A 26913-nucleotide genomic window follows, 5' to 3' on the forward strand; every position below is an offset into this window, starting at 1 on the left:
TGTTGTCTATTTAGACTGCTGGATGATTTATTCTAAGACTTCTGTCTGTATTGTTTTCAGTAAAAATAAATGTTTTCCAATGATTTTACATTACATTTAATATAAAAATGTTTTCCCTTGAACCCCTTAAAGGCCCAATCTGTGATCCAAAAACAAGGTAACCCTGCCACAGCACCACCAAAAAAGGACCTGTTACACTGCAGTAATCTAATATTATATTTCATAAAATACCAACTCCAGGAGCCATGTTTCTGTTTGATGACTCACACTGAAAGTACATTTTACTTATACTTGTGTATACTTTTACTGAAGTAAAGACCGAACTTTAACTTGTCATTGTGTAGTATTGTAGTATTGGTACTTTTACTGAAGTAAAGGATGTCTGAATCAGAATTAGAAATACTTTATCAATACTTTATAAATTCGGGAATTTGTACCTCGTTACGTAGTCAAAAGAGACAAACGTGGTTTCTTCTCCGCGTCCAATTTAAATAATCTTCAAAAATACACCCCGTATGTGTGTAAGAAAGAACAGGTTGGCCCTTTAATGACGTACGGGTTACGTACTTCCCGGAAGTGCAGTGGGGACACAGGCCCCATCGATTCAACACAACTGCACACATAAGCATTTACTAATAATAAAGCTCTGTTTGTATGTCATTTTCATGGAGTACTACCGCTAACACATATGGAGTGTCAAGAGGAAAAGCCGATCATCTACACAATGGAAAACAAGCCGATTGTGACATGTGAGTGTTAAATAAAAGGAGACGTACTGTCTTATTTTTTCTGGTTTGACAGTTAGCCAGCTAGCTTAACTCATTAGCTCGTTTAGCTTAGCTAGCTGGCTCCCTTATATTAGCAGGGTTGGAGACGTGTGTATGTGGCGACTGGTGGTCCAATTTCATCTTGTCAGTGCTGAAGCGTTTCCATTTATCTGTACTACAATAATGTCTGTGCTCTATATTCACACTGAAGACGGCATCCCTTTCAGCTAGCTATTAGCTACATTGATTAACAGGCCTAGCTAACGAGAAAACGTCACGGCTAGTTGCTGCAGTTTTTGGAAGGATATCACCTTGTTCCCTGCTGGACAGCCACTGTCCCCAGTGTTAGCAGCTCTGTCTGTGGTCGCCACATGTTGGTTGGGCGCAGGAGTCAGTTTGCCATTCATAAATCCCTAGGAGTCATATGGAAGCTTCATGGGGAGGTTATTTTAGGAGCCGATTATGGTAGTGGATGACAGCTTCACCTCACACCGCAAGCTGCTACATTTTTAGGACAGAGTGGTCCGAATGTGCCCCAATACAGTACAGGAGTACACAGAGACACTGGGAAGTCTGAATATGACAGGGATTCATAGATATGAATAGCTAACAAGTTAGATTTATTGGTCCCTGAGGATATCCCTAAGTGAGATCCAGGGAACACCTGGGTCTCCCGAGGGGTTATCAGATTTCCTTCCTCAATTGTTTGCCTCTGAAATCATTCAAGTTGCACATCAATCACTGCCCTTTTTCAGGCCTGTAAGCATTGTGTACAATGGTGCAGAATTTAAGCACATTTTTCCAAATTCTGCCTTCTCTGACCCAAGCAAGATTGTTAGTTTCGTACAAGGAATTTGTTATGGAGAATCTATTTTTGGTAGTCTTGTATGTCCTTAAAAATAGATTCATATATTGATCAATAAAAAGCTTCATTGGAGTCTTGATTGTGCAACTACAATCTGACCCTGCTGTGTGAGAATGGCTCAAGCTGTCACTGGGAATAAAGTAGTGTTGTCTTCACGTTCAGTAAGTTCAGTTTTGTGTGGAGTGCACTGGATTTTTAAGACCCTTGAAAGATTGATAATATCTGCTAATGCACATAGATGCATTAAGGGATACGTATATACTGCTGACACTCTACAATGGCAGTCGGCATCCACTTTTAGATACACTGAATCCATGCCTAATTGAAAGCACCACCATATTACAGTGTTTGCTGGTAGCCATGAGCTGTAATGTGACTTGTAGGATATTTACAATAGTTGTATATGTGACGCATCAGGTCTCCTCGTCAAGCGATGTTTTGTATCCGTCCAGGTGTTAAACAGCAGACAGCAAGGCTAAATACATTACAATGCAAGTTGTCAACACCAGGAAATGTGTTGGCTTATATCCAGCACTCTAGATTCAAACAAAACTCGTTACGAGGTCTGCTGACGCTCTTCCAGCAGGATGTTTGTTGGTGTCAACACTGGGTGAGCAGTGAAGGACTGGTAGTCCTGTTCACCCTCAGGGGGTGTTTATAAAAAGGCTTTTTACACGCTTCGTTTGTCGTGGCCCAGTTCCAGTGTGGCTCGAACAAGTATCTCAGTCTTACAAGTCACTGTGTATTAAAATGCAAACTGTCAGCTAGCAGGAAGGACAGTTTGAGTGTTTCTAAAACGGTGCACAGGCGGGGAAAGCTGAGTCTTTTTATTGTGCAGCTGGACGGGGGGTTCTACCAGTCGTAGGTGGCAATGAGAGCGCCTGGTTCACAGGACTGGTGACGATTTAGAGGATGGACAAACTACAAAAAGTGGCAATGTAGTGCACGATGAGCTGAGCAAATTATGGTGAAAAAAAAAGATATTGTCTTTCCAAATGAATTTAAATATGTTTATAAGGCTCTGTGTAGGGCAGGGGGATATACTGTATACTGTAACAGCAAGTGTTTGTTTGTCTGCAATGCTCTTAACTGTTGTTATTTTTTTGTAATTGCATTCTCATTGATTTTTGGTTTCGTAATGGCTTTTGTGAGAATGCACTGCATCTTAATGAAACTCGCTTTCAGGTCTGACTTTTCTTTATGCCCCTCAGGTAGAGACTTTTCTGTTGAGTCTTTTATAGCTGCTGCTCTGTGTGAGAGTCACGCTGTGTGTGGAGAATACAGTGATGAAACAGGAGACAGCATCATGCAGCATATGTCGGCCTCCTGATTCGTAAAACAGATTTGATCGACACACACTTCACAGATGTTGAGATATACTGTACATGTTTCTGCAGCAGCAAATTAGCGAAAGCTATAAACTCTCTGTGCAACACATCAGTCTCGTACTATGTACTGGAACTATGTTAAATTGCATCGTCCCTATTCAAATAAAATAAATTCAATTCAGTTTGTCAGTTTAGCAATGTACTTCCAACATGAGTCTCCCTGAAGCAACATAAAAGTAGCATGCATGAAATGTGCAGAGACATTTTAATCACCTGCAGTACAGAGCTCAGTTATGAAGCTTTCTGGGACCGTGCATTCAGCAGTCAGTCAGCAGAGAAGACAGAAAGAAGCTTTAAAAATAAGACAAGTAATGAGTTGCACATTTAAGAGGAAAATGTTATACTTGTGTTGTTCTGTGATTTAGTTTGACACAGTTCCTCTAAATGTGGCTCTTTGGGTTGGTGGTATTTAAACTTTGAATTTATTTACTAGGATGAACCCAAAATGTAATAAAGTTTAACAGGAAAAGTTTCAACAGAATTTTTGCAAACGTTGACAAAGACATCCATCACTGGCAAAACAAGTTTCCTAATTCAAGGCGGCACATCTTGCAGATCCACGGGGCTGTTAAACAGGAGAGAGCAGATGAAGCCTCAGAGCGCTTCAGGACGCTGACCTCTCTGATGGACTTGGCTGTGAATCAGACTGTCCTGGCAGAACCCCAGCATCCTTCACTACATTCCTAGTTATCAAAATCACACCACAGCCTCCCCGTTTTTTTGTTGTTGTCAGTGTTTTCAGTCAGATGTTTTCCTGTGGCTCACTCGGGAGGTTTAAAAGCATGCAGGCTTTACTACACGAGTTGCATAGACTTATTATTCTCTTAAATCTTGACAAGGCTGCTAAATGGATGCACTTCTTTACTCAGTTTCCCCAGTATTGCCTAAGGATTAAAAAATGATCAAAGACACACTGTTGTTTTGCAATTTATATTTGATACGTCTGAAAAAAGTGTTATTATTAAGAATTACGAGATCAGAAATAAGACTTCTAATGTTTGCTTTAAACCTTTTTTAAGCGAGTAAAATCATTCTGTGCAGCCTTTGTACCCTTTCTTGTTTTATACCTACCTTCTCTTTCTTTTTACATTATTAAAATATGGTTGAAAATGCCAATGTTTAACCGTTACTATCCCCAAACTTTCCTCCATGTCCCCTTTCACTTCATCCTTGACTAGTCAAATGTGAGGAACTTTGGGCACGAGGCAATTTTGAGGACACTTTTTTCTGACATATTTTTCTAAACGTTCTTCATCTGCTCCTTTCCTCCCAGGTGCTGGAGACCAGAGCTTGTTTACGTCTCTCTATACCTCATTGGCCCAACAGCTTCCCAGAGAGCCAATGGAGTGGAGGAGGTGAGTACAGCCCTGCTGAGGGTGGTATAAATATATTTGTAAAGCTTGTAATTTTTCAGTTTCTCTTGCCACTGTGTCACAGAGGTGTTTGGAAACTTTGCAGGATTTAATTGATGAAGTCCTACAGCTAATAAGGAATTTGACAAAGGATGCAATTAGTAAAAATTATGACAATAAACAGAATTTTCCTTCAATAATTTTCAGCTTCTGAGAAAGCCTGACAGATCCAGGTTCATGCGTTTTTGTTTTAATATTTAATAGAGATAATAAGTAGGGATGCACGATATTATCGGTATCGGCCGATATTGGCTTAAAAATTAACTATCGGATATCGGCCAACACACTGATATAATTAACCGATAAAATAATGGGCTGCTGCATACTTGATTAAATGCCCGACCTCGGTGCAATGTCCCCGGCGCGAAGAAGACCTGCGCGGCGCGGCGTGATGACGTCAAGTGTGCCTACCTGCAGCATGAGAGAGTTAGAAGCCAAAATGTCCGTGGTGTGGAAGTTTTTCAAAGTGTCCGAAATAGATAGAAAACTGCTATTTGCAATGACTGCTCAGCTTCGGTGATGCGAGGAGGAGCCAAGGCAAAGTCTTTCAACACTACAAACTTGATTAACCATCTCAAGACCCGTCACCCCGACCGCTGTAACAAGTGTGATAAGAGTATCACCATTATACTGTACGCTAATTCCAATACAGAAGAGAGTTGATGATCTCTGCAATTAGGTGTGCGGGGAAAAAAATATCGGTATCGTTATTGGTAATCGGCTAAATGAGTTGTAAAATATCGGCATATTGGATATCGGCAAAAAATCCAATATCGTGCATCCCTAATAATAAGGTCAAATTGTGGCCAGTAAAAACATTCCTGATCGTAAACGGCAGATAATTGATCCTCTGCTTCCTTCTCTGTGCAGGACGTACGGCCGTGCACCAAAAATGATCCACCTTGAAGCTAATTTTGTCCAGTTTAAAGAGGAGCTGCTCCCAAAGGAGGGCAACAAGGCTCTCCTCACCTTCCCCTTCCTGCACATCTACTGGACTGACTGCTGTGTGAGTAGCACGAACACACTAACACACACACGTTACACAACAGCCGCATTCATTCAGTCATGTAGTAATTTAATTAAAAGTACTGGGAAACACTAATTATTGCATTGTGACAAGCTTCCTGTTCCAGCAGGACAATAAAGGACTGTTCTGTAAAATGTCCCGCTGGAAGACTCAGTTTGAGCTTCTGTGTTTGCTGTCAGACTGATTGTGGTGATAAAAGCTGCATGCGAACTAAGACGCATGAAAAATGCGCTGCTGCAGCGCGGGTTTGGATTAAACAACCGTTTTATGGTCGCTGTCATGAAGTTGTATGACACCATAAATTTAAAGACGCCTGTATAAGACTGAACACTTTTATTGAGCGGTTGCGTGGACACAAAGTCTGCTGCTGCTGCTGCTCGACTTCTTCTGTCCAGGAAGCGACAAGAGCAGATTAAGTTTATTTACTGCATGTGGTGGAGAAGAGGCTGCTTGTCTGCCCTCTAAGAATAGACGGGGACTTATGAGCATCCCATCTGGGTAAAACTGGGTCACAGACAGCTCTGTATGCAAGATATGCAAACTCATATCATTAGATATATCCGATATGCATGTTCACTCAGTTAAGATGACTCCACGTTTGAAGGTTTACAGGCTGTTTGAACAGCTGTTTTCCCTGTGCACACACAACACTCTGCAAAAAGGGTTTTCCAAAGATGTACGTGTCTAAGTTTTGAGGAGAGAAAAGATCAGCTTTGTATGTAAAGAAGGAGAGAAGTTTCAATGTGTCTGCACTAGTGTGCACAGAGCTTTCCTTGATGCACTTCAGCCACCACCGGCTCAAAGTGAACTTGACGTGTACTTTGCGAGCCTGCTTAGGGAGAGCAGATGGGAGAAAAACAAGGAGGGAAGCAGGAACCTGCTGCTGCTGACTGAGCAGCTGTTTAGTTTAAGGAAGTGCTGTCATCAGCTCGTGACTCATGACATTTCCTACAGACTCTGCCTGCAGTGTCAGAGCAGGAAGCCTGTATGTGTGTGTGCAGTATGGACAACAACAACAGTGTGTACATGACTTTAAAGACCTGCAAGAAGGATGAGTTTTGTGAAATGTACACGTTACAGAGGGGTTGCAAAATAAATGGAGATTCAGGACGATGCAGTCTGGACATTCCCACACTGTGTTGATTATATAAGGGGACTGAATGTGGGAATTTATGGCTGCAGCTTTCCCTTCTTTTACTTCAAGAGCAACAAATCCTGTACACACAGCATGACAGGTGGTGAGGACAGGTTGATTATGAGGTTTAAACAGTGAGCTGTGACCTGGACACGCTATAAAACAAGTCTAACACACTTGTCACATGTTTGTGTGCAGACTTTGTAAACTAGAGGCAATAGTTTTACTGCTCCAGTAAAACGTATGAATGCAAACTGCAGGAGGATGTAAGCAGTAAAGACGAAGGATTCATCCACAGTCAGCTGACTGTGGGAGGCAGAGCATGCTTGTCCAGTTGAGTCGGGACGTCCGTTCAGAGGACAGTGGAACAAAACTGATAAGTCAGTATGAGTGAAACAACTCTTCGATTGCTTTCATTTTTGATCAACGATTCACAACCCAAAAGTGATTTTAAAGGAGCAGTTCTCCCCTGGAAAAAGCCGCTGTCAGTCAAAGCTGCTGTTCTCTGTAATCGATAGAAGCAATAATATTTGAAATTGGCGCCATAGCTGTGGAGAAAGTTGTACAAACAGCTCGTGGTTTCGCCCATTCTACATTCCTACAACACCCAGCATGCATTGCGCCCCTCCCTCTGAAAGGAACGGCCCAGCGAGAGATGCTGGAGTAACCTTTTCCAGTCAAGGACATTGAGCGCTGCAGGCAACGGCTCAGAGCGGTATAAAATCCGAAATATGACAAGAATAAACGGGTGGATCGTCTAAAAAACCTTCAGGTCTGCAGTCTGCATTTCAAACCTGACGATTTTGAACGAGACATGACATCGGAGGCGGGCGTCCTAGATTGAGGAAGTGTAGTTCAGCGAGCTCCCTGGCCTCCGCCGGATGACGTGTTTTACGTAGTAGCGGAAAGCATCAGAGCCAAATTGCATTTTTTCCGACCATAACGGCGTTAGCGCCCCGTAATAGCATGACAGGACTGAGGTTGAAAATCGGCGAACTGGCCCTTTAATGTTTAACTACAAGTTCACTTTCTAAGAATTGTGTAACACCCGAGCTGGAGTTCCTCTCCCTGCCAGTGGACTCTTGTTACATAATGTCTGACCTGTCACATTATATACCACCTCCACTCAGACGCAGCCACTTTGAATCAAACTGTACCTTCAAGCTGCAGTCAGTCACTCTGTCAATGCCAGTCACAACAGTCAAAAGCGAACAGTTTAATGAGGTTAGTCTTCATTAGATGTAAACCTGCTGGTCTGCATTCTTCTGAAGTTTCTTTTATCTGATATTTTCTGCTGTGGAAACTGAACAACAGGAAGGAGACTTTAAGGAGACAGTCTTTTCCTTCTCTTTACCTTTTAATCCTCATTTTTATGACTCTTTTTTTATTGCTAAATATCCCCAAATGTATAATTTTTTCATCAGAGACTCCCGCTGATAGAATCATTATTTTGCTTGAATAATAAAAGTCCGTTCATTGCAGGACACAGAGGTGTATAAGACATCGGTGAAGGAGGACATGATGCGCTGGCAGAACAGTTTGCGGACTCACGGCTCGGCAGACTGGGTCATCATCGTGGTGGAGACCAACGACACCAAGAAGAAGAACAAGACCAACATCCTGCCTCGGTCATCCATCGTGGACAAGATCCGCAGCGACTTCTGCAACAAGCAGAACGACAGGTGGGGACACTCTAGAGACGAGTTGATTTAGATGAAATACTTTTTTTCCTTCCTTCATTATCCTGGGATGATGTGATGAGAGTAAGGTGATCATATAAAGCCTAGATAGTTGATTGATAAGTTAAAATATTCCCGGATTTCAGGTTCTTAGAAATGAGCCTGTCCTGGGTCCCTTTGTTTATAAATTAAGATAAAAGGAATATATGAATTTTGCACCTTTTTACTAGCAATCTGTTGACTAAATATAGGTAGTTACTTAAAGAAAAGATTGTAAAATTAACCTAAATTGTTGCTGTTTCAATTTTCGCCCTTCAATGCAGGTGCGTGGTGCTGTCAGATCCTCTGAAGGACTCGTCCCGATCTCAGGAATCCTGGAATTCCTTGTTGCTCAAGCTGCGAACTCTCCTCCTCATGTCCTTCACGAAGAACCTGGGACGCTTCGAAGACGACATGCGCACGCTCCGAGAGAAACGCACCCAGCCGGGCTGGAGCTTCTGTGAATACTTCATGGTCCAGGTAGGTAACAAAAACAAGCTTGTGGACTTTTGATTATGGGATTGGACTTTAACTTCATGGCATAAAACTTCCCTAATACTGTAGAGTACTTTAAGACCTCTGATGATGCTGATGCTCTCCTCGATCTCTACCTTGTTTGCAGTCGTGGATGTTGTGTCTCACGTTATTTCATGTGTGATTGTGCAGGAGGAGCTGGCCTTTGTTTTTGAGATGCTGCAGCAGTTTGAAGATGCCTTGGTCCAGTATGATGAACTAGATGCTCTTTTTACCCAATATGTCCTTAATTTCGGAGCCGGAGGTGAGTAAATAACAATTAACACTACGTTTGGTTTCATAACGGCTGGCTTTATGCATGAATTCTCTTTATTCAAAGCTCCGTTCTAGTTTTTGGTTTCGCTTTCTCTCCACAGATACGGCCAACTGGCTCGGCTCGTTCTGCGCTCCGGTGCGCAGCTGGAGCGGCCTGCTGCTGCGGCGGCCCATCGACATGGAGAAGCGGGACGGGATCCAGCGTGGGGAGGCCAGCCTTTTAGATCTGAGGAGCTATCTGTTCTCCCGCCAGTGCACCTTACTCATCTTCCTCCAGAGGCCCTGGGAGGTCACCCAGAGAGCTCTGGAGCTGCTGCACAACTGTGTCCAGGAGCTGCGTCTGCTGGAGGTAAAACAACTACAACCGATTATTGAAAAAGCTCAAGAAAAAGGGGTTATTTTCTATTTTCATAAAGAATTAGGAAACATCATCTATATTGTGATGGAGGGACAGCAAAACTGACTGTAGTAAAAGTGTCAATCATCTGTATGCCACTGTTCTTGTTCAGGTGTCAGTACTGGAAGGGGCGCTGGACTGCTGGGTGTTCCTCAGCTGTTTGGAGGTTCTGCACAGGATCGAGGGCTGCTGTGATCAGGCTCAGCTCGCTGCAAACTGCTCTCATACAGTCGGGCTGTGGGCTTACGCTACTGACAAGGTAACAAAATATACTGAATCATGTATCTTTGATCTCTTGTGTAACCTCCACGACTTGTCATGATACTAGACCAGGGACTCGTTTTTTTATATGTAGAGAAACAAGTTCCTCAGTAGACTAGAATGTTTTATAATGAGGCACAAGTGTGGATGTTTTTTATTCTTTCAGTATGTTTAAAATATTGTCAATTAGCAGGCTTTTGTTTGACTGTGTTGTCATGGTCACAGTGAAATGATCAGCACAAAACGTTGTCTGTATTTCCATAACAAAATATTAAATATTGTACTAAAAACAGCCTCAAATCAGATATATTTTTATAAAACTAATAAATGCGATACTCTCCAGCTGAAGTCTCTGGGGGAACTCTGTGGCCTGGTGTCAGAGAAGGAACCCACATCTGACGACCTGAGCAGGACCGTCGATCTGCTGGCCGGACTCGGAGATGAGAGGCCTGAGACTGGTGAGTTTCCAGACGCTTGCTCTTAAATGAAACCAGCGAGTCCTGCTGGACTGAAGGTAAAGACCACGTGAATGTAAGATCACAAGTAATGCCAAAATCCCATCCCTTATAGATTTCTAAGCTCCGCGTTGCTGTTGTTTGCCTGCAGCTTTAGCAGTGCATCCTCAGCTGCTGAATTGTACTCGGCATAAGTTCAGCGTATTCAGGACTCGAGGTCTTACTGACTGATCAGCACTATTGATCTGTGATTTTACACGTTTAGTGCAGTTTTTTTCTTATTTTTTTTTCTGTCACAAAAAGATGAGTGTGGTTGAAAACACCAGCCTAAAAAAAACACACTAGTTCCAACTGTTTATCAGACATAGCAGCTAATACAGTTTGTTCTCAGTTGTTACTCCCACTCTAAAGACTTTTTATGAAGGTATAAATTATTCAAGCAACCTTTGGAGCTGTGCATGCGCAGTAACTGAAACACTGCAAGTTCAACTCGGGCCAGTGACCCTTGTTGCTGTTAAAGGTGAAACGTGGCCAAATAAGACCTTTTTAAAGCAACATCAAAATGATTATTGCACTTTGGTTAGTCTGTTTGGTTGTTTCTCCTCAATCTGAAGAGATTGTAGTCTGCAGTCTTCAAGTGCAGCTTATAATGGAACAAATGGTTCAGTGTCTGAAGTTGTTTTTAATGAGCTTGGTGTGTCAGGGCCTTAAAGACCCCCTCCAGTGAAAATCAAGTGTTCAACCTTGTAAATGTTCTTCATGTGCTACAAGACATATCAGGGACAACATCAGCAGTCATCTCCATGGCTGGGCCTGTCTGCTTTTAAACTGCAGTGCACCAAGGACAGGCTGAACTACACGTTTTCAGATTGGCAGGTTTGTGACATCACAAACCTAAGGAGCCAATCCCGTTAATGGACGGGGTGACACTATGCATATCATTATGTGCAACAATAATAATAATAATAACTTTATTTATATAGCACTTATCTAAACAAGGTAACAAAGTGCTTTACAGAATACATAGAATAGAACAAAATTAAAACATAGACAGATTTCATAAAATACATAGGATATAATATATATATATATATATATATATATATATATATGTAAAAACAGCAAGTTACAAAGTTATAAAATAAGAACAAATTAAATAAATAGATGACTGCAGCACATAAAATACCAACTAATCATTAAAAAAGGCCTTCCCCTAAAAAATATGTTTTAAGCAAAGATTTAAAAACCGGTAATGAGTTTGCCGGCCGAATGTCCTCGGGCAGGGAATTCTGTGTGCAACCTATGGCAACCACTTTGGCGATGCACGAGCCAGCTGTAACCATCATCGTTATTTCTGCTAACTCACTACTGACTACTAACGTTAACGTTACTACTACTAATTACTACATTTCAAGCTCGCTAAGTTTCAACAAGTTGCCGCTAAATGACGGCAGAGACGTGTTTGATTTCACGACGGAGGGAGCGGTTGGAAATTAGCAGAGTGGGCGGGGCCTATGCTGAGTTAGGAATTTTTAATGAGGGAGACGGAGGAGACGCTTTGGGAGGATTTTTACAGAAAATACAGACACGATTTTTTATTTCAAGCAGAGCATTTTATGTCTTAAAACATGACTGGAGCTGCTCTTTAAGGGTTGGAATTAGAGTTAAAAAAAAATGTTGATTAAAGTTTATGTTGTTGTTTTGTTTCCCTCCTCAGTCAGCAGTTTGCAGAGCCCTTACAAGAAGCTGAAGGAAGCCTTGTCGTCTGTGGAAGCTTTTGAAAGGCACTATCTTGTAAGTGGCTTTCTTACCACAGCTCAGTGTTTTGTTCAGAAGTTGGCAAAACAGGAAGTGAACACACATTCTTTGAATTCCTGTCCTGATTTTTCGTATCTTTTTCTCTCTGATGTAATCTCGTGGCAACCTCTGCTGAAACTGTTAAATTGATTATATTTTCTCCCTCCCTCTCACCCTCCTCCTCCCCCACCGCCGCAACCTCATTGGCGACTTCTTGCATCAGGAGCTCTCTCACGCTGCGATGGAGATGTACAAGGCCATCAGCAGGCTGAGGTCGGCCAGACTGGTGGGGAAAAGCCTGGCTGAGTTCTACATGTAAGGAAGCCTCGACACAGGGCGCACGTACACACTGGTGTTTTCGGTTATTGAGGTTGATTTGGCCTCTTCTGCAGAACTGTCAGTCAGTCAGTGCTTGTAACAAGCCACACATTCCTGAGGAGAGGGAGTCGTCTAATCAGGCGGAATAAATGAAACGTGGTTCAACGTGTGGGAGGGGATTTTCAAATAAACGAGAAGCCATGACAGTTCAGATGAAAGTGAAATTTCAGACACGTTTATTTAGAGGTTCGACTCATCATGAAGTGACAGGATTCATTTCCCTTTTAGGCATGCTGTAGGTGTCTTTACCCAAACATATGTGAAGTCTGACAGCTTATATTATATTATTTTATTTGCACACAAAAAAGACAAAGATAGAGAAGCATAACACTTGGATGGTAAAGAAATAAGAGATGTGTCTGAAGAGGTCAGGAAGCTGCAGGCTTACAACAGGCCTCTGCTCACACTTAGGAGGGAAAACAGCAACATAGAAGTGAAGCTGGGGGCTGCACGGTGGTGCAGTGGTTAGCGCCTCACAGCTAGAAGGTTGCTAGTTCGAATGGCAGTCCGGATGTAGTGGGCCTTTCTGTTTCTGTGTGCGTGGGTTCCTTCCAGGCAATCCGGCGTCCTCCCACAGTCCAAACACATGCTCGTTAGGTTCACTGGTGACTCTAAAATTGCCCGTAGGTGTGTGTGTGAAAGGTTGTCTGTCTCTGTGTGTCAGCCCAATGATTGACTGCAGTGAGTCCAGGGTGTAACCCCACCTCTCGCCCAATGACAGCCGGCATAGGCTCCAGCCCCGCTGCCCCAGCCGTTCTGTGAATGTTACGTGCGATGTTCTGGTAATGTTTTGAGCGGGAAGTTTTTATTTAGTTCCCAGAATGTTCCTTTTAATGGCAGGAGAACGTTCTCTTGCAGTGAGAATGTTCAAATCACATTTCAGGAACGTTTTATAAATCACGTTCTGGTAGTTCAGGCCGTACTAACATCCTGAAAAGATCCTCAGAGTGTTGCAGTTAAAACGTTTTGTCTTTAAGTTTTAACATTACTTTCTTTGAAGTGATGCACATCCTTAAAACGTTCTTTGAATGTTAGATTAAAACTTTTTCTTTCAAACGGAATTAGAACATGTAGGTGATGTTATGGGAACGTTCCCTGCTAGTTGGGGGCGACCCTGAGCAGGGTAAGGGTGTAGATGATGGATGGATGTGAACCTGGCCTCTGCTATCAGCAAAGCTTTAGTGTTGTGTGATGTCACTCTTTAAATAGAGATAAGAGCGTCATTAAATCTCTTTTGTTGTGCACCAAACTACTTTAAATAAAAGTTACAGACAGCACAGGCTTGTGTTTGTAATTATCACTTCCTGAAATCTTTGTGCTCTGCTTTTATTTGGTGTCTCAATAGGATTAGTTCCCTTTAAGTAGCATTAAAAAGATTTGAAGACACATATTTAATAACCTTTGTGTTTTGTTTTTTTTACATATACACTGTGTTTGGAAAAGTTGATGTATTTCTATGTGTGTGTTTGTAGGAGGAAGGGCGACCCCGAGCGGGCGGAAACCTTCCTACTCGAAGCTCTGAAGTCGTACGTGTCAGAAGGATGGAGCCTCCCCGTCACTCACACCAGGAAACAGATCGCCGAGTGTCAGAAGCTGCTGAGCAAAACCGAAGAGTATCCTTCAAATCACAAACAGTCAGAGCTTAAAATGTCAGCTTTATCGTAGTGTAAACTGTAAGGGTGCAAAATGGTCCTGTGGGCGTCCCAGTGAGACGGTTAAGGTGCTGTTTCATAGAGAATGAAACATCAGATTTAGATCTTTTGTTTGTTTAAATGCCGTATATGTTTTTATTTTGGCATTTGTTTGTTTAAAATGTCAAGTTTTAAGTTTGTCCAGTCGTATCTCTGCTGTTATGGTTAAAGTAGGCCGGCACAGGGATCTCATTCAACGCGTTTGAGCATTGACAAACTGTTTAGGGGTTCCTGTAAAGACCCGATGAAGATGGCGTTCTTGCATTAGTTTGTTTTCCTTTACAGTTCCCCACAGCTACCTGCAGACCAGTGCCTTGTTGGCTGGTGACGTGAATCTGACCACGGAGGAGAGGAAGCACTTCTGTCAAGAAATTCTGAACTTTGCCGGAAAGTCTGGAGATCAGGGTGAGTGATGGTCATCTTATATAGTATATTTACTCTTTTTTTATATCACCAGTCTGCAGTGTTCAGTGCTTTCAAGGGTTTATTGATGATTTCCAAAAAAACCCTGTAGAAAGGCTAACTTGTTGCTTTCTCTCAACAAAACATGGATCAATATTTGGCTGGTCTTTTGTCTGTTATAACTTCCTGTTACAGTTACACCAACGGATTATTCTTTATAAGGGATGCACGATATTATCGGCAGGTTATCGGTATCGGCCGATATTGGCTTAAAAATGAACTATCGGACATCGGCCAACACGCCGATATCCGCCGATATAATTAACCGATAAAATAATGGGCTGCTGCATACTTGATTAAATGCCCGACCTCGGCGCAATGTCCCTGACGTGACGAAGACCTGCGCGGCGCAGCGTGATGATGTCACGTGTGTCTACCTGCAGCATGAGAGAGTTAGAAACCAAAATGTCCGTGGTGTGGAAGTTTTTCAAAGTGTCCGAAATAGATAGCAAAACTGCTATTTGCAATGACTGCTCAGCTTCGGTGATGCGAGGAGGAGCCAAGGCAAAGTCTTTCAACACTACAAACTTGATTAACCATCTGAAGACCCGTCACCCCGACCGTTGTAACAAATGTGATAAGAGTATCACCATTATACTGTACGCTAATTCCATTACAGAAGAGAGTTGATGATCTCTGCAATTAGGTGTGCGGGAAAAAAATATCGGTATCGGATATCGGCTAAATGAGTTTTAAATATCGGCATATTGGATATCGGCAAAAAATCCACTATTACGTACTATTCTTTATGTTACATTACAAGTTAAATATAAAAGGTGACTACCTCTCAACTATTGTTTAAACTCTCTTCCAACACATATTAAAATTGATAACGATGTAAACAACCAGTCTTTTTTTCCTGTAGTCAGTCGCCACATCAGCACTTCAACCTGTCTTATTATTAGAACTTGTAGAATTGGCTTTGTATTCTTTACTCCAACCTTGTAAGACAGTGGGTCTTCTTATATCAGCCTCCCTCATGTGCATAGTACTTCAGTAATCATTCCTTAAATGTAAATAATGTAAATGTTCACTGTAAACTGCAGTAATCTGTAATTCTTTAACACAATTCAAATGTTGTTTCCTCCTCCACAGCGGACAAAGTGACTCTCAGTCTGGGTGTTTTCGCTCAGCTCACGCGCCTTCAGTTCCGTCCGGCCACGGCGTCTGTGCACTCTGGAGCCGTCCTGCAGGTGGAGATCACTCTGCGCTGTTTGATGCCCGTGTCGGTGAGCATACAGCAGCTAGCTGCTAGCATTCACTTCGACCTGGAGCGAGCAGGAACTAACGGGAGGTTGAAGGGCGCTCAGAGGCAAACGAACCCAGGGACAGTGGAGTTTATCCAGTCTAACTCGTCAGCAGGGCCCCCCTCCTCTTCAGCATGTCCCTCTTTAGAGCTGGATGAGATTCAGGACAGGAGTCCCACGGACAATTCTCTCAACTCTACAGGAGTGGTGTGTAAAAACACTCACCTGCTCATGCGGCGTCATGACAGCAACTCGCCGCCGGACACGCCAAACTGCGTCAGCCCTCCGGCTGTGGCCATGAAGGAAGGAGGGCAGATGCTGAAAGTGCAGGATGTGACGTTAGAGCCCGGGAACAACAGCATCACATTCACAGCACCAGTAAGAGACTCTCTGCTGCTGCCTGAAATAAAAAAACATTAAATCTTAACCCGCTAATCGGTGTTTGACATGTTTTTCAATTTTGCTGATTGGTTTCCTTTCCCTCTTAATTCCTGACTCTCCTTTTCTCCGTCTCCCTCTGCAGAGTGGCCAACCAGGCACTTACACGCTGCGTCAGCTGTTTGCCACAGTGGGTCAGGTGCAGTTTGTGCTGCCTCATATCTACCCCTCTGTCCAGTATGAAGTCTATTCTCAGGAGCCCCAACTCACCGTGGAGCCTCTCTCAGGTCTGATTGTTCAAATGATTGAGGACATGAATGCTTGAAATCAATTTTAAAAGTTAATTTCATGAAACGATGAAACTGTGTTTGTGTTTTCAGAGCCGCTGCTGGCCGGTCTGCCTCAGATGGTGAAGTTCACTCTGCTGACGGGTCACTACGCCGTGAAGAAAGGGGACGCTCTGCAGCTCAGCAACACAGACACCATGCCCATCCTGCCCTCCACCAGCTGCTCCGCCCGCATCAGCAACCCTGCTGCTGGTCAGAACACTTCTTTAATGCCTTTAGTTAAATCTGCCAATATTCTTTAAGTTCAGAGATAGATCTTATTTCAGTTTTGGGTTCAGCTGACCGTGCAGACCGTGCTGTCATTCTGTCCCTGTTTGGGAACATGACCACATGTAAAACAATTAAAATCTTCTTACACATATCCACGGCAACGAGAAACCTCTGTGCTCTGGTTTCCTGCGGGCCTATAAACACACTGACAGACAGACAGGTGTGTTACATTTCTTTTCCATCCCCTTCTGTATCCAGAGTTGGTGGGTGAGAGCGTCCTGTCCATCCAGTCCTCCGAGAAGGTGACCAGCATCAGCCTGCCCGCCTGTCAGCCCTACCACACTCTGGAGTTCCAGCTGGAGGTTCTGTGCATCATCCCCTCGGGGTCAGACCGGCCCCCCAACGAGAGGCTGACCAACGGGGAGGTCCGACACCGACCACGTAGCTACAGTCATCCAGACACGCCCATGACCGCCATCGACCAGAGGGTGAGGCCCTCATGGAGCACATTTCTGTTGCATGATTTCAAAGCCAGGGTGGCAGCTATACAGTACATTGTAACAGTGGAAGTCCCGCTCCCCTTGGTTACTGTTGCTACACCTGTCAAGCTTTTTGCACTGGCATGTAAATATTATGGCATTTTCAACTATAACAGCGAGGTGAATTATAGCACATTTCTGGAATAATAGTATAGACAGAAGGGACGACAACGCCCATTTTTCTCATTTTGTTTAAAGCGCGTCAGGATGTTGCTCGCATATCGTGGGCTCGATCAAAACACTGGATCTCCTAAAGGCACAGCAGGAAAGCCCAACAAAATCCTGCACAAGTTTACCACAACCATGGCACAAACCAAAGGGCGGTAAAATAAAGGCGGTGCCCATATCATCGGTGGTGGTAGCGAAGGCCAGAAATATAAAAGACACCCCCCTCCAAACTTTGTGGACATCTGCTGTCGGACTCACAGATTCCATATGCACACCGTTTCTGCATTTCTTCTCGTTCTGAAAGCTTGACAGGCCTCCCGCGCATAGTTACGGTTGCTAACGTAGGATTGAAACAGTTGCCGTTCAAGGAAGGGGCTTAGCGAAGGGTCAGTTGTCTTTTTAATCCAAAACACAAAAGGATGTTTGATACTAACGTCCTCCTTCTGTCGGTCCACAGATGTCCATCGACTGTCCGTGGTCGATCTACTCCACGCTGCTCGCCCTCACTTTCTACATCCCCTTCAAGACCAAACACTCGCTGCTTTCTGCTGGTAACAGGTGAGCGCCACTCTCGTAGAAATGCCCTCATGTGAAGTTACATTTGTAATCCTTATCAGGATATGAAAGGGAAAAAGACAAGAAGTCCTCTCCCAAATGTCTGACCTGAAACCTTTGACCCCACCCCACAGGAAGTACATCCAGGTGTGTGTGCAGAACGTGTCCGATGTGAGCTTCACGCTGGCAGAAGTGAAGCTGACGGAGAAGCAGCACGCGTCACTGGAGCTGCAGTCCCTCAACACTAAAACACAGCAGGTGAGCGGGAACAAAAGACGCTACAAAACTCTGACTGAAAGGTGTTTTTTTAAGGTTCACGCAGGTGAGGATAAATATGTAAATTATTTATTCTTCTTTGTCTGATGATAAACGTGTCGTGTTTACATGTTATATATTATCGCGTGTTGTTTTTTTTTACAGCAAATCGAAACTCTATTTAACATTAACTCATCTGGTGTGTATGTGTGTGCGTGTGTAGCTTTTGTGCAGTAAACACAGCGTGTTCTGCCTGTGGGAGGTGAGGTGGAAGGACGACCTGCCCTCGTGTCTCCAGTGTGTTTTCTCTGCAAACTTCTCTCCGCCCAACCAAGACGTCTCCGCCTTCAAGCCCTTCCACTACCAGTTCCAGCTGGAGCGAGTCACTGTGAGTCCGCTTACACGTTTATGTTGTTACTCTGCCCGGAGAGTTCGATAGGTTAAAGGTCTACACCTTTGTGAACACACTCTTTAGTGAGGTAGAAATGTCAATAATGTCTCTGGTGATGCAGGAGAGAGTGAAGGGGCAGTTAATTCACCACATTGAGTAACGCCTCTTTGATGTTGTCAGACGCTGTACAGTGTGAAAGCGGAGATCTGTCCTCCGGCCAGTGAGCAGCACTGTCGCTCCGGTCTCCTCTGTGGGCTGGAGGTGTGTATAACACGCCTGACTGAACCCGGAGAGGGAGAGATCGCAGAGGACAGCAAGACCGACACCGATGGCCTCAAAACCACCAAACTCATGTATGAAGGTAAGTCTGGAGGCGGTTCGTCATCTTACGAACACCTGAGATCAGTACAAGCTGATTTGTCAGGTTATAGCAGCGCTGAGAAAGGAAACATTAAGTCTTTTATTTAGTAACAACGATTCCCACAAAATTCAAGGTACCGAAACTAAATGTGTGTTTGTGTCCACAGTGGCTGACAGCAGCAGCAACTGGGCGGTGTGTGGGAAGAGTTCAGGGATGGTGTCGATGCCCATGACAGCCAGCGCCACGCACAAGGTGCAGATCGAGGTGATGCCTCTGTTTGCAGGACACCTGCCCTTCCCCAAGATCAAAGTGCTCAAGTACCTGCCTCACACTGCAGCTGTGGCCGCTCAGCAAGACCCCGGTAAGACCCCACCGTAGTTAACCATACACGTTTAAAAGAGCAATTCGGCCCTGGAAGAAGCCGCTTTCAGTCAAAGCTGGTGTCCTCTGTAAGCGATAGAAGCAATGATATTTGAAATTGGTGCCATAGCTGTGGAGAAAGTTGTACAAACAGCTCGTGGTTTCTACATTCCTACAACACCCAGCATGCATTGTGCAGCTTTTTGTCATTTTGTAAATGAAAAGTATTTTAAACTGTTGGTTTGACTAAAGAACCAATTTGAAGACGTCACTTTAGGCTCTGGGAAATTGTGATATTTTATACTAGACAGCCCTGGGATTCTCTCTGAATAGTATGTTTCTTGCCGTCCTCAGACAGCTGCGTGGAGAACGACAGTCTCTCCCTGCTGGACAAGACGCTGGACGACCAGGCGGACACGGCGAGTATCCGCAGCCGAGGCAGCGTGCACTCAGTGGGCAGCGGCGACCAGCAGCAGAGGGGCGTGGCCATGCCGCGCCTGGAGCCCTTCAGCCCCGGACAGGTGTTCAACCACAGCCACACACAGCAGGTCCTGGTGCTGCCCGCCACCGACGACCACATCATGGAGGTCAACGCTACATGACCCTGGTGGGGACACCAAACACCCCCTTCTTATAGAACTGAACCCAGACCCTGGACGGACTCTGATGAGCTTTTACTCCGGGGAAAATCGGGTCCATGAGTCCACGTGGAAGACCGGACTCACCCCACAGCATGAAACGTTCACATCACTGGAGACATTACGGACTAGCACAGTGACGAGCCAATGACATCTGCAGATAAGATTTAAATAAAGAGTTTTCTTTGCCATACGTTGTACATAGCTCATTGGATGGATTTATAGTTATAAATACATAAATATATATATATGGACTGATGGATCGGGTCGGCACCTGTCGTGCTCCTCCGACCTGAAGAAAAACAGTCCTGATTGTCCCATGATGCACCAAAGCCCTACATGTGTGTACGCCTCGATCAGCTACTCAAGTACTGTAACTTTGACTGAGTGTGTCCTGCTGTAAGTGCTGTTCCTGAGCCTCTCGTGTCGTCTTTCACAGCTGAGACTTTTGGCTCAGTGGTTAAATTTGAGCTGAAATAAGCTGCTGTTTAATTAAAGACATTACAGACGGTTAAAAAACGTCTACGCACAGTTGGAGACGTGTCCATAATCCTCAGACTCTTCTGTCCTGTCCTTACAAACAATATTCTCTCTGGTGTATGTTGACGATTATTAACTTAAAGTTCTAGCCTCATAATATCAGCACAACAGATGTGAGGTGCAAGGAATAAGAAGTAGTTTGTCGTGGTTGAAGACAACATCTGGGCACCTCTAGCTAAGAAACCAGATGACTCTGCGAGCTGTTGTTTTATTTGCTCTGGCAGATACGTCTTGTCCCTCTCCTGCTCAGACAGGATTCAGGTCGAGCCAATCACAGCTGTTTATACAAGGCGGCTGCCAGTGATGCAAAACAATCTGAATCCACTGGACAGAAGTTCACGCTACCTTTTAAATGGTAAGTGTTACTAATTATGTTGAACTAGCAGCCTTATGATTTGGATGTTGAAACTAGCCACCTAGCCTAGCAGCCTGACGCTGTGTGACATGTTTTGTTGCTTGCTTTGTTAGTTGGAGACGTATCCATAATCCTTACACTTTTCTGTCTCTCTGGTGTATGTTGAAGATTGTTCCCTCAAAGTTCTGACCTCATGATACCAGCCTGATCGTGGTGCGAACCAATGGACAAGATAGATTGGATTTTAAGACTAGCAGTGCAACATGTTTTGTTGCTCTTATGGTTGTAATGTCCATCGTCATTTTGGTCTTCGTGCATGGATAACGATGACATTTCTTTGCCTTCTCTTGTTAAGTTTGATAACTCTTGTGCCGTGTTGCGTGATCAATGCTTGCGCTAAACAATTAGGTACAAGCTGTGATTGTTCAGGGTCCAATGTGTTGTCTGGGTGAAGGAGAATAAGAAGACATTACTGTTTAATTACCTAATCCAACACAGTGACATCTTGGAAGGAAGAACATCGTCTGATCTTTGACTTTTCTCCAGACAAGTGAGGAGCTTTTACTATTTGCTACTTTACTTTAAATGTTTCTGATTCATTGGTCCCATTATGATCACAACCCGAGCATTTAGACCCCGTAACGTTTTGATGTGAAGTTGAGTTTCCTCTTGCATCCTTTTTTATCGTCGTGACAACACTTTAAAAACAATTGCATGCGTAAGACTGACATTGATCCAGGTTTTAGGTTGCTTTTTTTATTAATAAAAGAAGGACAAATCAAGTAATTTGTTTCTAAGATAATTTCAAGGAATGTAGTAAATCTCAGATTTCCAGAGGTCCAGATAAAAAAACAACAACAAATAAAATAAGTTATACTAAAGCACAACAAAAATTCATAGTAAAGTACAATAAAGTATCAGCTCTGATGAGATGAAAATGTTACCGCCCTGCACAGCGGAGAATTTTAGACAATTAATTAAAGATAAAATGACCGAAACTGTTTAAATCTAAATATCAGCGTGCAGCAAAGAGGACCGTTTTTGTGCCTGCAGGATATAAAAGTCTTCAGTCATTATGGACAAACTTTAAAAAACGTTGTTTCATTAATATCACTATTTATTTTTAACAAAAACTGTGACTCATTTTCTCTGACATAAAAGCAAACAGCTCCCAGTGATGACGTGAGAGGCTCAGAGTAAGTCTAGTGGTGTGTGTATCTGTTCTGCTGTAGTTTGTGTGAGTGTGTGTGAGGGTCCACGTGTGGGCGCGTGTGTGTACGAGTGTGTGTGACCAGGTGAGACTTTTAAACAAGGATCAGCCAATGCACATTGTCTATCTATTGTCTGACCTACCAGTGGATTGTTCATATACAGTGTGTGTATATTTATTCTGTGTGTGTGTGTGTGTGTGGTGTGTGTGCGTCGCCAAATCTGTGTCCGAGCTATGCACACATACTGTTAGTTAGGTGTTGGGTAAATGAATGAAGTAAGTCATTAATGGATTTATTCATGCATTTATTTAAAGGATGAATGTCAGCTACTTCTCCTCCTCCTCCTCCTCCTCCTCCTCCTCCTGTCCCCCTCCTCACAGAGTGTAACTGCAGCCTCCTCTTTGACCACTGTACATACTGATGTGTAAATAATGATTCCAATCAAAATCATCTTTGATTGCCAACTATATTAAAAAATCATTGGAACTGACTCCGTGTGAGATGTTTACAGTTATTTTTGAACATGCATTATCTATACCTGCTTATCCTGTTCAGGGTCGCGGGAGGCGGGGTACACCCTGGACGGATCGCCTGTCAATCACAGGGCTGACACATGAGGTGCTTTCCAACCAAAGCACCAGGAACTTACTGGTTCCTGTTCTCTGTTTTACACAGCAGCGTAAAGTCCCGGGAAGATCATGCAAATCAGGCCAATGATGTACGGAGAAGCAATAAAAGTGCACTGCACTACACCGCCAGTCCAGTAGGTGGCGGTAAGAAGAAGATGAAGGCCATAAAAGGCAACGAAGGAGTCGGTATCATCTTTTGTGCGACACTACAGTTAGCCTGTTAGCATGGAGGAGATTCAACTTGTGCTGTTTTTGATCGTAGGCAATAACAGTGAGCTTGCTGCTGCAGTCTTTTAAACATGGCAGGTGAAATATAAACGCTGCGGGTACTCGACCAATCAGAAACGCTCAGCACTGCAGGCCCCGCCCTGAAAGTTCCGGGACCTTTGGAAAGCACTACCCCCTGAGGAGGGACTTTCAGGGGGTAAATCAATTATCCCAGAAGAACTAAATTTAGACCCTGGTTTCTGCTATTGACACACAGAGTTCCTCAAAAGGTTCCTAGTTCCTGGGGAACGTTCCTGCTCACATTCACACCTACGGGCAATTTAAGAGTCACCAATTAACCTAACGAGCATGTCTCTGTACTGTAGGAGGAAGCCGGAGCGAACCCATGCATGCACTCGGAGAACATGCAACCTCCACACAGATGGGCCCCCTACATCCGAACTGGGATTCGAACCAGGAACCTTTTAGCTGTGCATCGTGCCCTATGTTTTTCTGATTTTCCACGAGATTTAAAACTGGCTGCGGGATTTCTTCTCTCTCATTTTTACTGCCTTGCTAGGCTCGATTTTACTCTCTTTTGGAACAGACTAGAGCTGCTGATTGAAATTATTTACATTTATGATTTTGTTTCCTGATTGATTACTTATTCAGTCAAGTATTCTAATTTCAGTGTTTCCAGAAAACATTGACATTTAAAGATCCAGTGTGTAAGACACAAGGGGATCTGTGGATGCAGATTGTGGCATAAATAGAAAATAATATTCATGACTGTGTTTTTATTAGTGTATAATCACCGGAAAATAACAATAGGTGTCTTTTTGTTGTCTTAGAATTAGCCTTTTATATCTACAGAGGGTTGTTAATTGGGTACTAAAATCTGCTCCTCAGGGTGCTCCTAAGATAAATCCGTGAGATGCTCGGGGATAAGGAAGAAAAATAATTAGTTTTCTTTTCTAATTTTGTGCTCGCTTGTTTAATAATTTATGTTCTGTTCCAAAAAAATCCCTCAAATGACAGTCTTAGGTTGAAAGAAGAGAAAAGCTTCCTTAAGATTACAAGGAAGAAGGAAGTACCTAAAATAAACACCAGATGGCGCGATAAACTTGCTGCTTGAGCAGATTCGGTGCTGGCAGACAAACACAGCTTTGGGCTGATATGTTGCTCCATAAACTCAAGTATCTGCTCTCTTCTTCCAGGTGTTTATTTCTTCCAGCACCTGTTCTGTTGTGTTTGTGATATACACCTGTATAACCAACTGCAATCTTCTTGTGAGTGTGGTGTCTGCTTGGTCGGGGAAAGGACACAAGGTAAGACTTGAGGCTCAATAGAGTGCAGTGAGAGCATCGCTGTCATTTCTGATGTTACCACTAGGGGGAGCCAACGTGATTTTTGACAGTGATGTTGATGGTGCTGCTTTCAATGTACCTTTGATAGACAGTAGAAATTGTTTACAGTGAAGAAATAAGTAGTAAATTCTTTTGTTTTTTTTATGGTTTTTGAAATTATAACATGGGTGGAATAACCTTTAAATTGGTTAAACAGCTTTCTATGTCGGACTTTGCATTTTTAACTGAAACACTTGGCCTTGGTTTAAAAGAAAGAAAGAAAAAAAAGGTTAACCCCCCAAAGGAAATGGAAGAAAATATCTTAGGATGCATCACATGAGTTTTCAAAACATTATTGATTCTTTTTTTTGGAGATGTGACGAGAAATGTGCCAGTTTGTTGATTTTTGACGACCTGACCTGAGACCAGTGTTTGTTCCCGCCCCCTTCACCTTATCTCTGCCCCGCTTCTCATTAACATAATCAGGCGGCCGCACACCGGGAGGTCTCACACGTTAAAACAAACGTCTCGCGCTCTCTGTGAGAGTGACGTTACAGGTGAGGAACAAAACAGTGCTGGCTGAGCAGTAGGCCCTACAATCAAACATGAGGCCAAACACGGCTCCTCTGCTGCTGCTGGCGCTCTGTGTCCCCGGTGTGTTTTCTCTCTCACATGTGGAGGAGTTGAACAGCCAGGAGCGCCTCTTCCTCAGCTCCATGGGACTCTCCAGGCGGCCTCAGCCCGCAGGGAGCCTCCAGCCGCGGCGCCGCGTCCCCTCCGCGCTGTGGAAGATGTTCCGGAGGTCAGAGAACATCCGGGCCCAGGAGAGCGACCCCTGCACGGTTGCAGAGTACGGAGTCCGCGGTAACATCATCCGATACGTCCAGGACCAAGGTAGGCAGAGGGTCGTCAAAGTTAGTTGCTTTACTAACTACTGGGCCTGCTTTTCAGATACAGCTCTTAAAGTTTGAACACTCTTTACATTATAAACATAATGAATTTGGATGAAACATGATCTTTAACCTGTAACCTTTAGCCTGTGTCACATTTTTTATCAGTCAAGTTTTAGAAATCGCTTACTTTTCAACTTTGAAACGTGTAACTGGTACCTTGATACAAGAGCTCATGAAGTCAGTGTTTAAGTTGTTGTTGTTGACACCAAATCAAACTACACACCATAGAAGAAGATGTGTGGATGGGAAGCAGGGGACTTTCCCCTCTTAATATTGAAAACACATGCAATAAGACTTTTATTTTGAAGAGCTGCGAATTGTTAAAAAACCTTAAGGCAAAAATTGGTGCATTAAACAAAATTTCCATGTTGAAATCAAACCTACTCCCTTGCTGCAAACATGCTCAAGTATAACTCAGCTGTCCTGCTAAAAATGCAGAGTGAGTACAACCACAGTGTGTGTTTGAGAGAAAAGTAATTGGTCATGACAAATTATTCCTCTCTGTGATTTAAATTATTATGCACCCCATTTCTGCTTAAATTAAAACCCCCCAAAAATGCCTGAAAAACTGTAATGACTTGTTAAATTGCTCCCCTCCCTCCCGGTGTCTCTCAGGGAGGCTGCTGTCTGGCTGGAGCAGCTGTCAGGTCTGCCTGGAGAAGCAGCTCTTCTTCAACATGTCGGTGCTGCAGCCTGTGGAGCTGCTGTCTCTGGCCCAGCTGGAGATCAAGTTCCACTGGAAGCCGTTCAGTCCTGCGGAGCTGCTGCAGGGGCCCCGGGCCCTCAGCGTGACTCTGTACAAAGTGATCCGCGCCACGCTGAGGGGCGCCAACCCTCAGGCTAACCGCAGACTCCTGCTGTCCCAGTCGGTGCAGCTGCAGCCTGACCCTGCCTCCATCACCCTGGACCTCACCTCGCTGGCGGAGAACTGGCGCAAACCAGGACGCAACTACGGCTTGATTTTAGAGCTGCTTCCTCTCACAGACCCGGACCAGCTGCTTCCTTTTCACCCCGGGAACTCCCTCCCGCTGGAACCAGCCTTCACCCTCCCGCTGGTGCAGGCCTCGCTGGTTGCCGTGTCCCTCAACCCCCACCAGTGTCGCTCCAGACAGAGAAGAAGCGCCATCCACCTCCCCGTGACCCCCAGCAACGTGTGCAAAGCCCGCCGCCTCTACATCGACTTCAAAGACGTGGGCTGGCAGGACTGGATCATCGCCCCGCAGGGATACATGGCCAACTACTGCCACGGCGAGTGTCCGTTCCCGCTCAGCGAGAGTCTGAACGGCACCAACCACGCCATCCTGCAGACACTGGTGCACTCGCTGGACCCGCACGGCACGCCCCAGCCCTGCTGTGTCCCCATCCGCCTGTCCCCCATCTCCATGCTCTACTACGACAACAACGACAACGTGGTGCTGAGGCACTACCAGGACATGGTGGTGGACGAGTGCGGCTGCAGATGAGGTTGGTGGACACTTGTGATTGGCCCCTGACTATCTTTTAAGAAAATCCTCATTAATGTCACTTAATTCTCTCAGATTAAGTGATTTTAAAGAATTTCAAACTTGTATTTTGTTTGTTCTCACATGAATGTAGATAAATCTTTTAATATGAAGACTGATGTTAATAAAAATTGCAATAAAGCCTCACAGGAGGACTGAATCTGAAAGTCAAGTTTCCC

At 44.1% G+C, this 26913-nt stretch overlaps 2 protein-coding genes across 2 annotated transcripts; both read left to right on the forward strand.

The window, feature by feature from the left end:
* Window positions 1–601: 601 nt before the first annotated feature.
* On the forward strand, window positions 602–22578 carry trappc10 (trafficking protein particle complex subunit 10). Its single transcript, XM_069662984.1, has 23 exons — window positions 602–749; window positions 4294–4375; window positions 5303–5438; window positions 8077–8276; window positions 8597–8792; window positions 8979–9090; window positions 9203–9450; window positions 9611–9757; window positions 10103–10217; window positions 11932–12008; window positions 12235–12326; window positions 13862–14002; window positions 14376–14485; window positions 15638–16167; window positions 16313–16454; window positions 16548–16706; window positions 16983–17212; window positions 17889–17989; window positions 18121–18244; window positions 18465–18629; window positions 18813–18993; window positions 19160–19354; window positions 19708–22578. The coding sequence occupies exons 1-23, from the start codon at window positions 689–691 to the stop codon at window positions 19953–19955; spliced, it is 3792 nt and encodes a 1263-aa protein (XP_069519085.1). The 5' UTR covers window positions 602–688; the 3' UTR covers window positions 19956–22578.
* A 2306-nt stretch (window positions 22579–24884) lies between these two features.
* On the forward strand, window positions 24885–26695 carry gdf3 (growth differentiation factor 3). The gene is made up of 2 exons (XM_069663736.1): window positions 24885–25173; window positions 25848–26695. Exons 1-2 carry the CDS (start codon window positions 24885–24887, stop codon window positions 26693–26695), a joined length of 1137 nt encoding a protein of 378 aa, XP_069519837.1.
* The last annotated feature ends 218 nt before the right edge of the window (window positions 26696–26913 follow it).

Source organism: Semicossyphus pulcher, unplaced genomic scaffold (assembly GCF_022749685.1).
Source record: "Semicossyphus pulcher isolate SPU_LCO1_2020_fin unplaced genomic scaffold, fSemPul1.0.p SCAF_15, whole genome shotgun sequence".
Classification (NCBI taxonomy): Eukaryota; Metazoa; Chordata; class Actinopteri; order Labriformes; family Labridae; genus Semicossyphus; species Semicossyphus pulcher.

What these genes read in the sequence shown, in the direction of transcription:
- gdf3 (XM_069663736.1), top strand. Translation starts at nt 24,885, where the DNA reads ATGAGGCCAAACACGGCTCCTCTGCTGCTGCTGGCGCTCTGTGTCCCC. An exon ending in CCGATACGTCCAGGACCAAG is followed by an intron (nt 25,174 to 25,847) that starts GTAGGCAGAGGG and finishes GGTGTCTCTCAG; the next exon opens with GGAGGCTGCTGTCTGGCTGG.
- trappc10 (XM_069662984.1), top strand. Translation starts at nt 689, where the DNA reads ATGGAGTGTCAAGAGGAAAAGCCGATCATCTACACAATGGAAAACAAG. An exon ending in CCTTAATTTCGGAGCCGGAG is followed by an intron (nt 9,091 to 9,202) that starts GTGAGTAAATAA and finishes TTCTCTCCACAG; the next exon opens with ATACGGCCAACTGGCTCGGC. An exon ending in TCAACACTAAAACACAGCAG is followed by an intron (nt 18,245 to 18,464) that starts GTGAGCGGGAAC and finishes GTGCGTGTGTAG; the next exon opens with CTTTTGTGCAGTAAACACAG.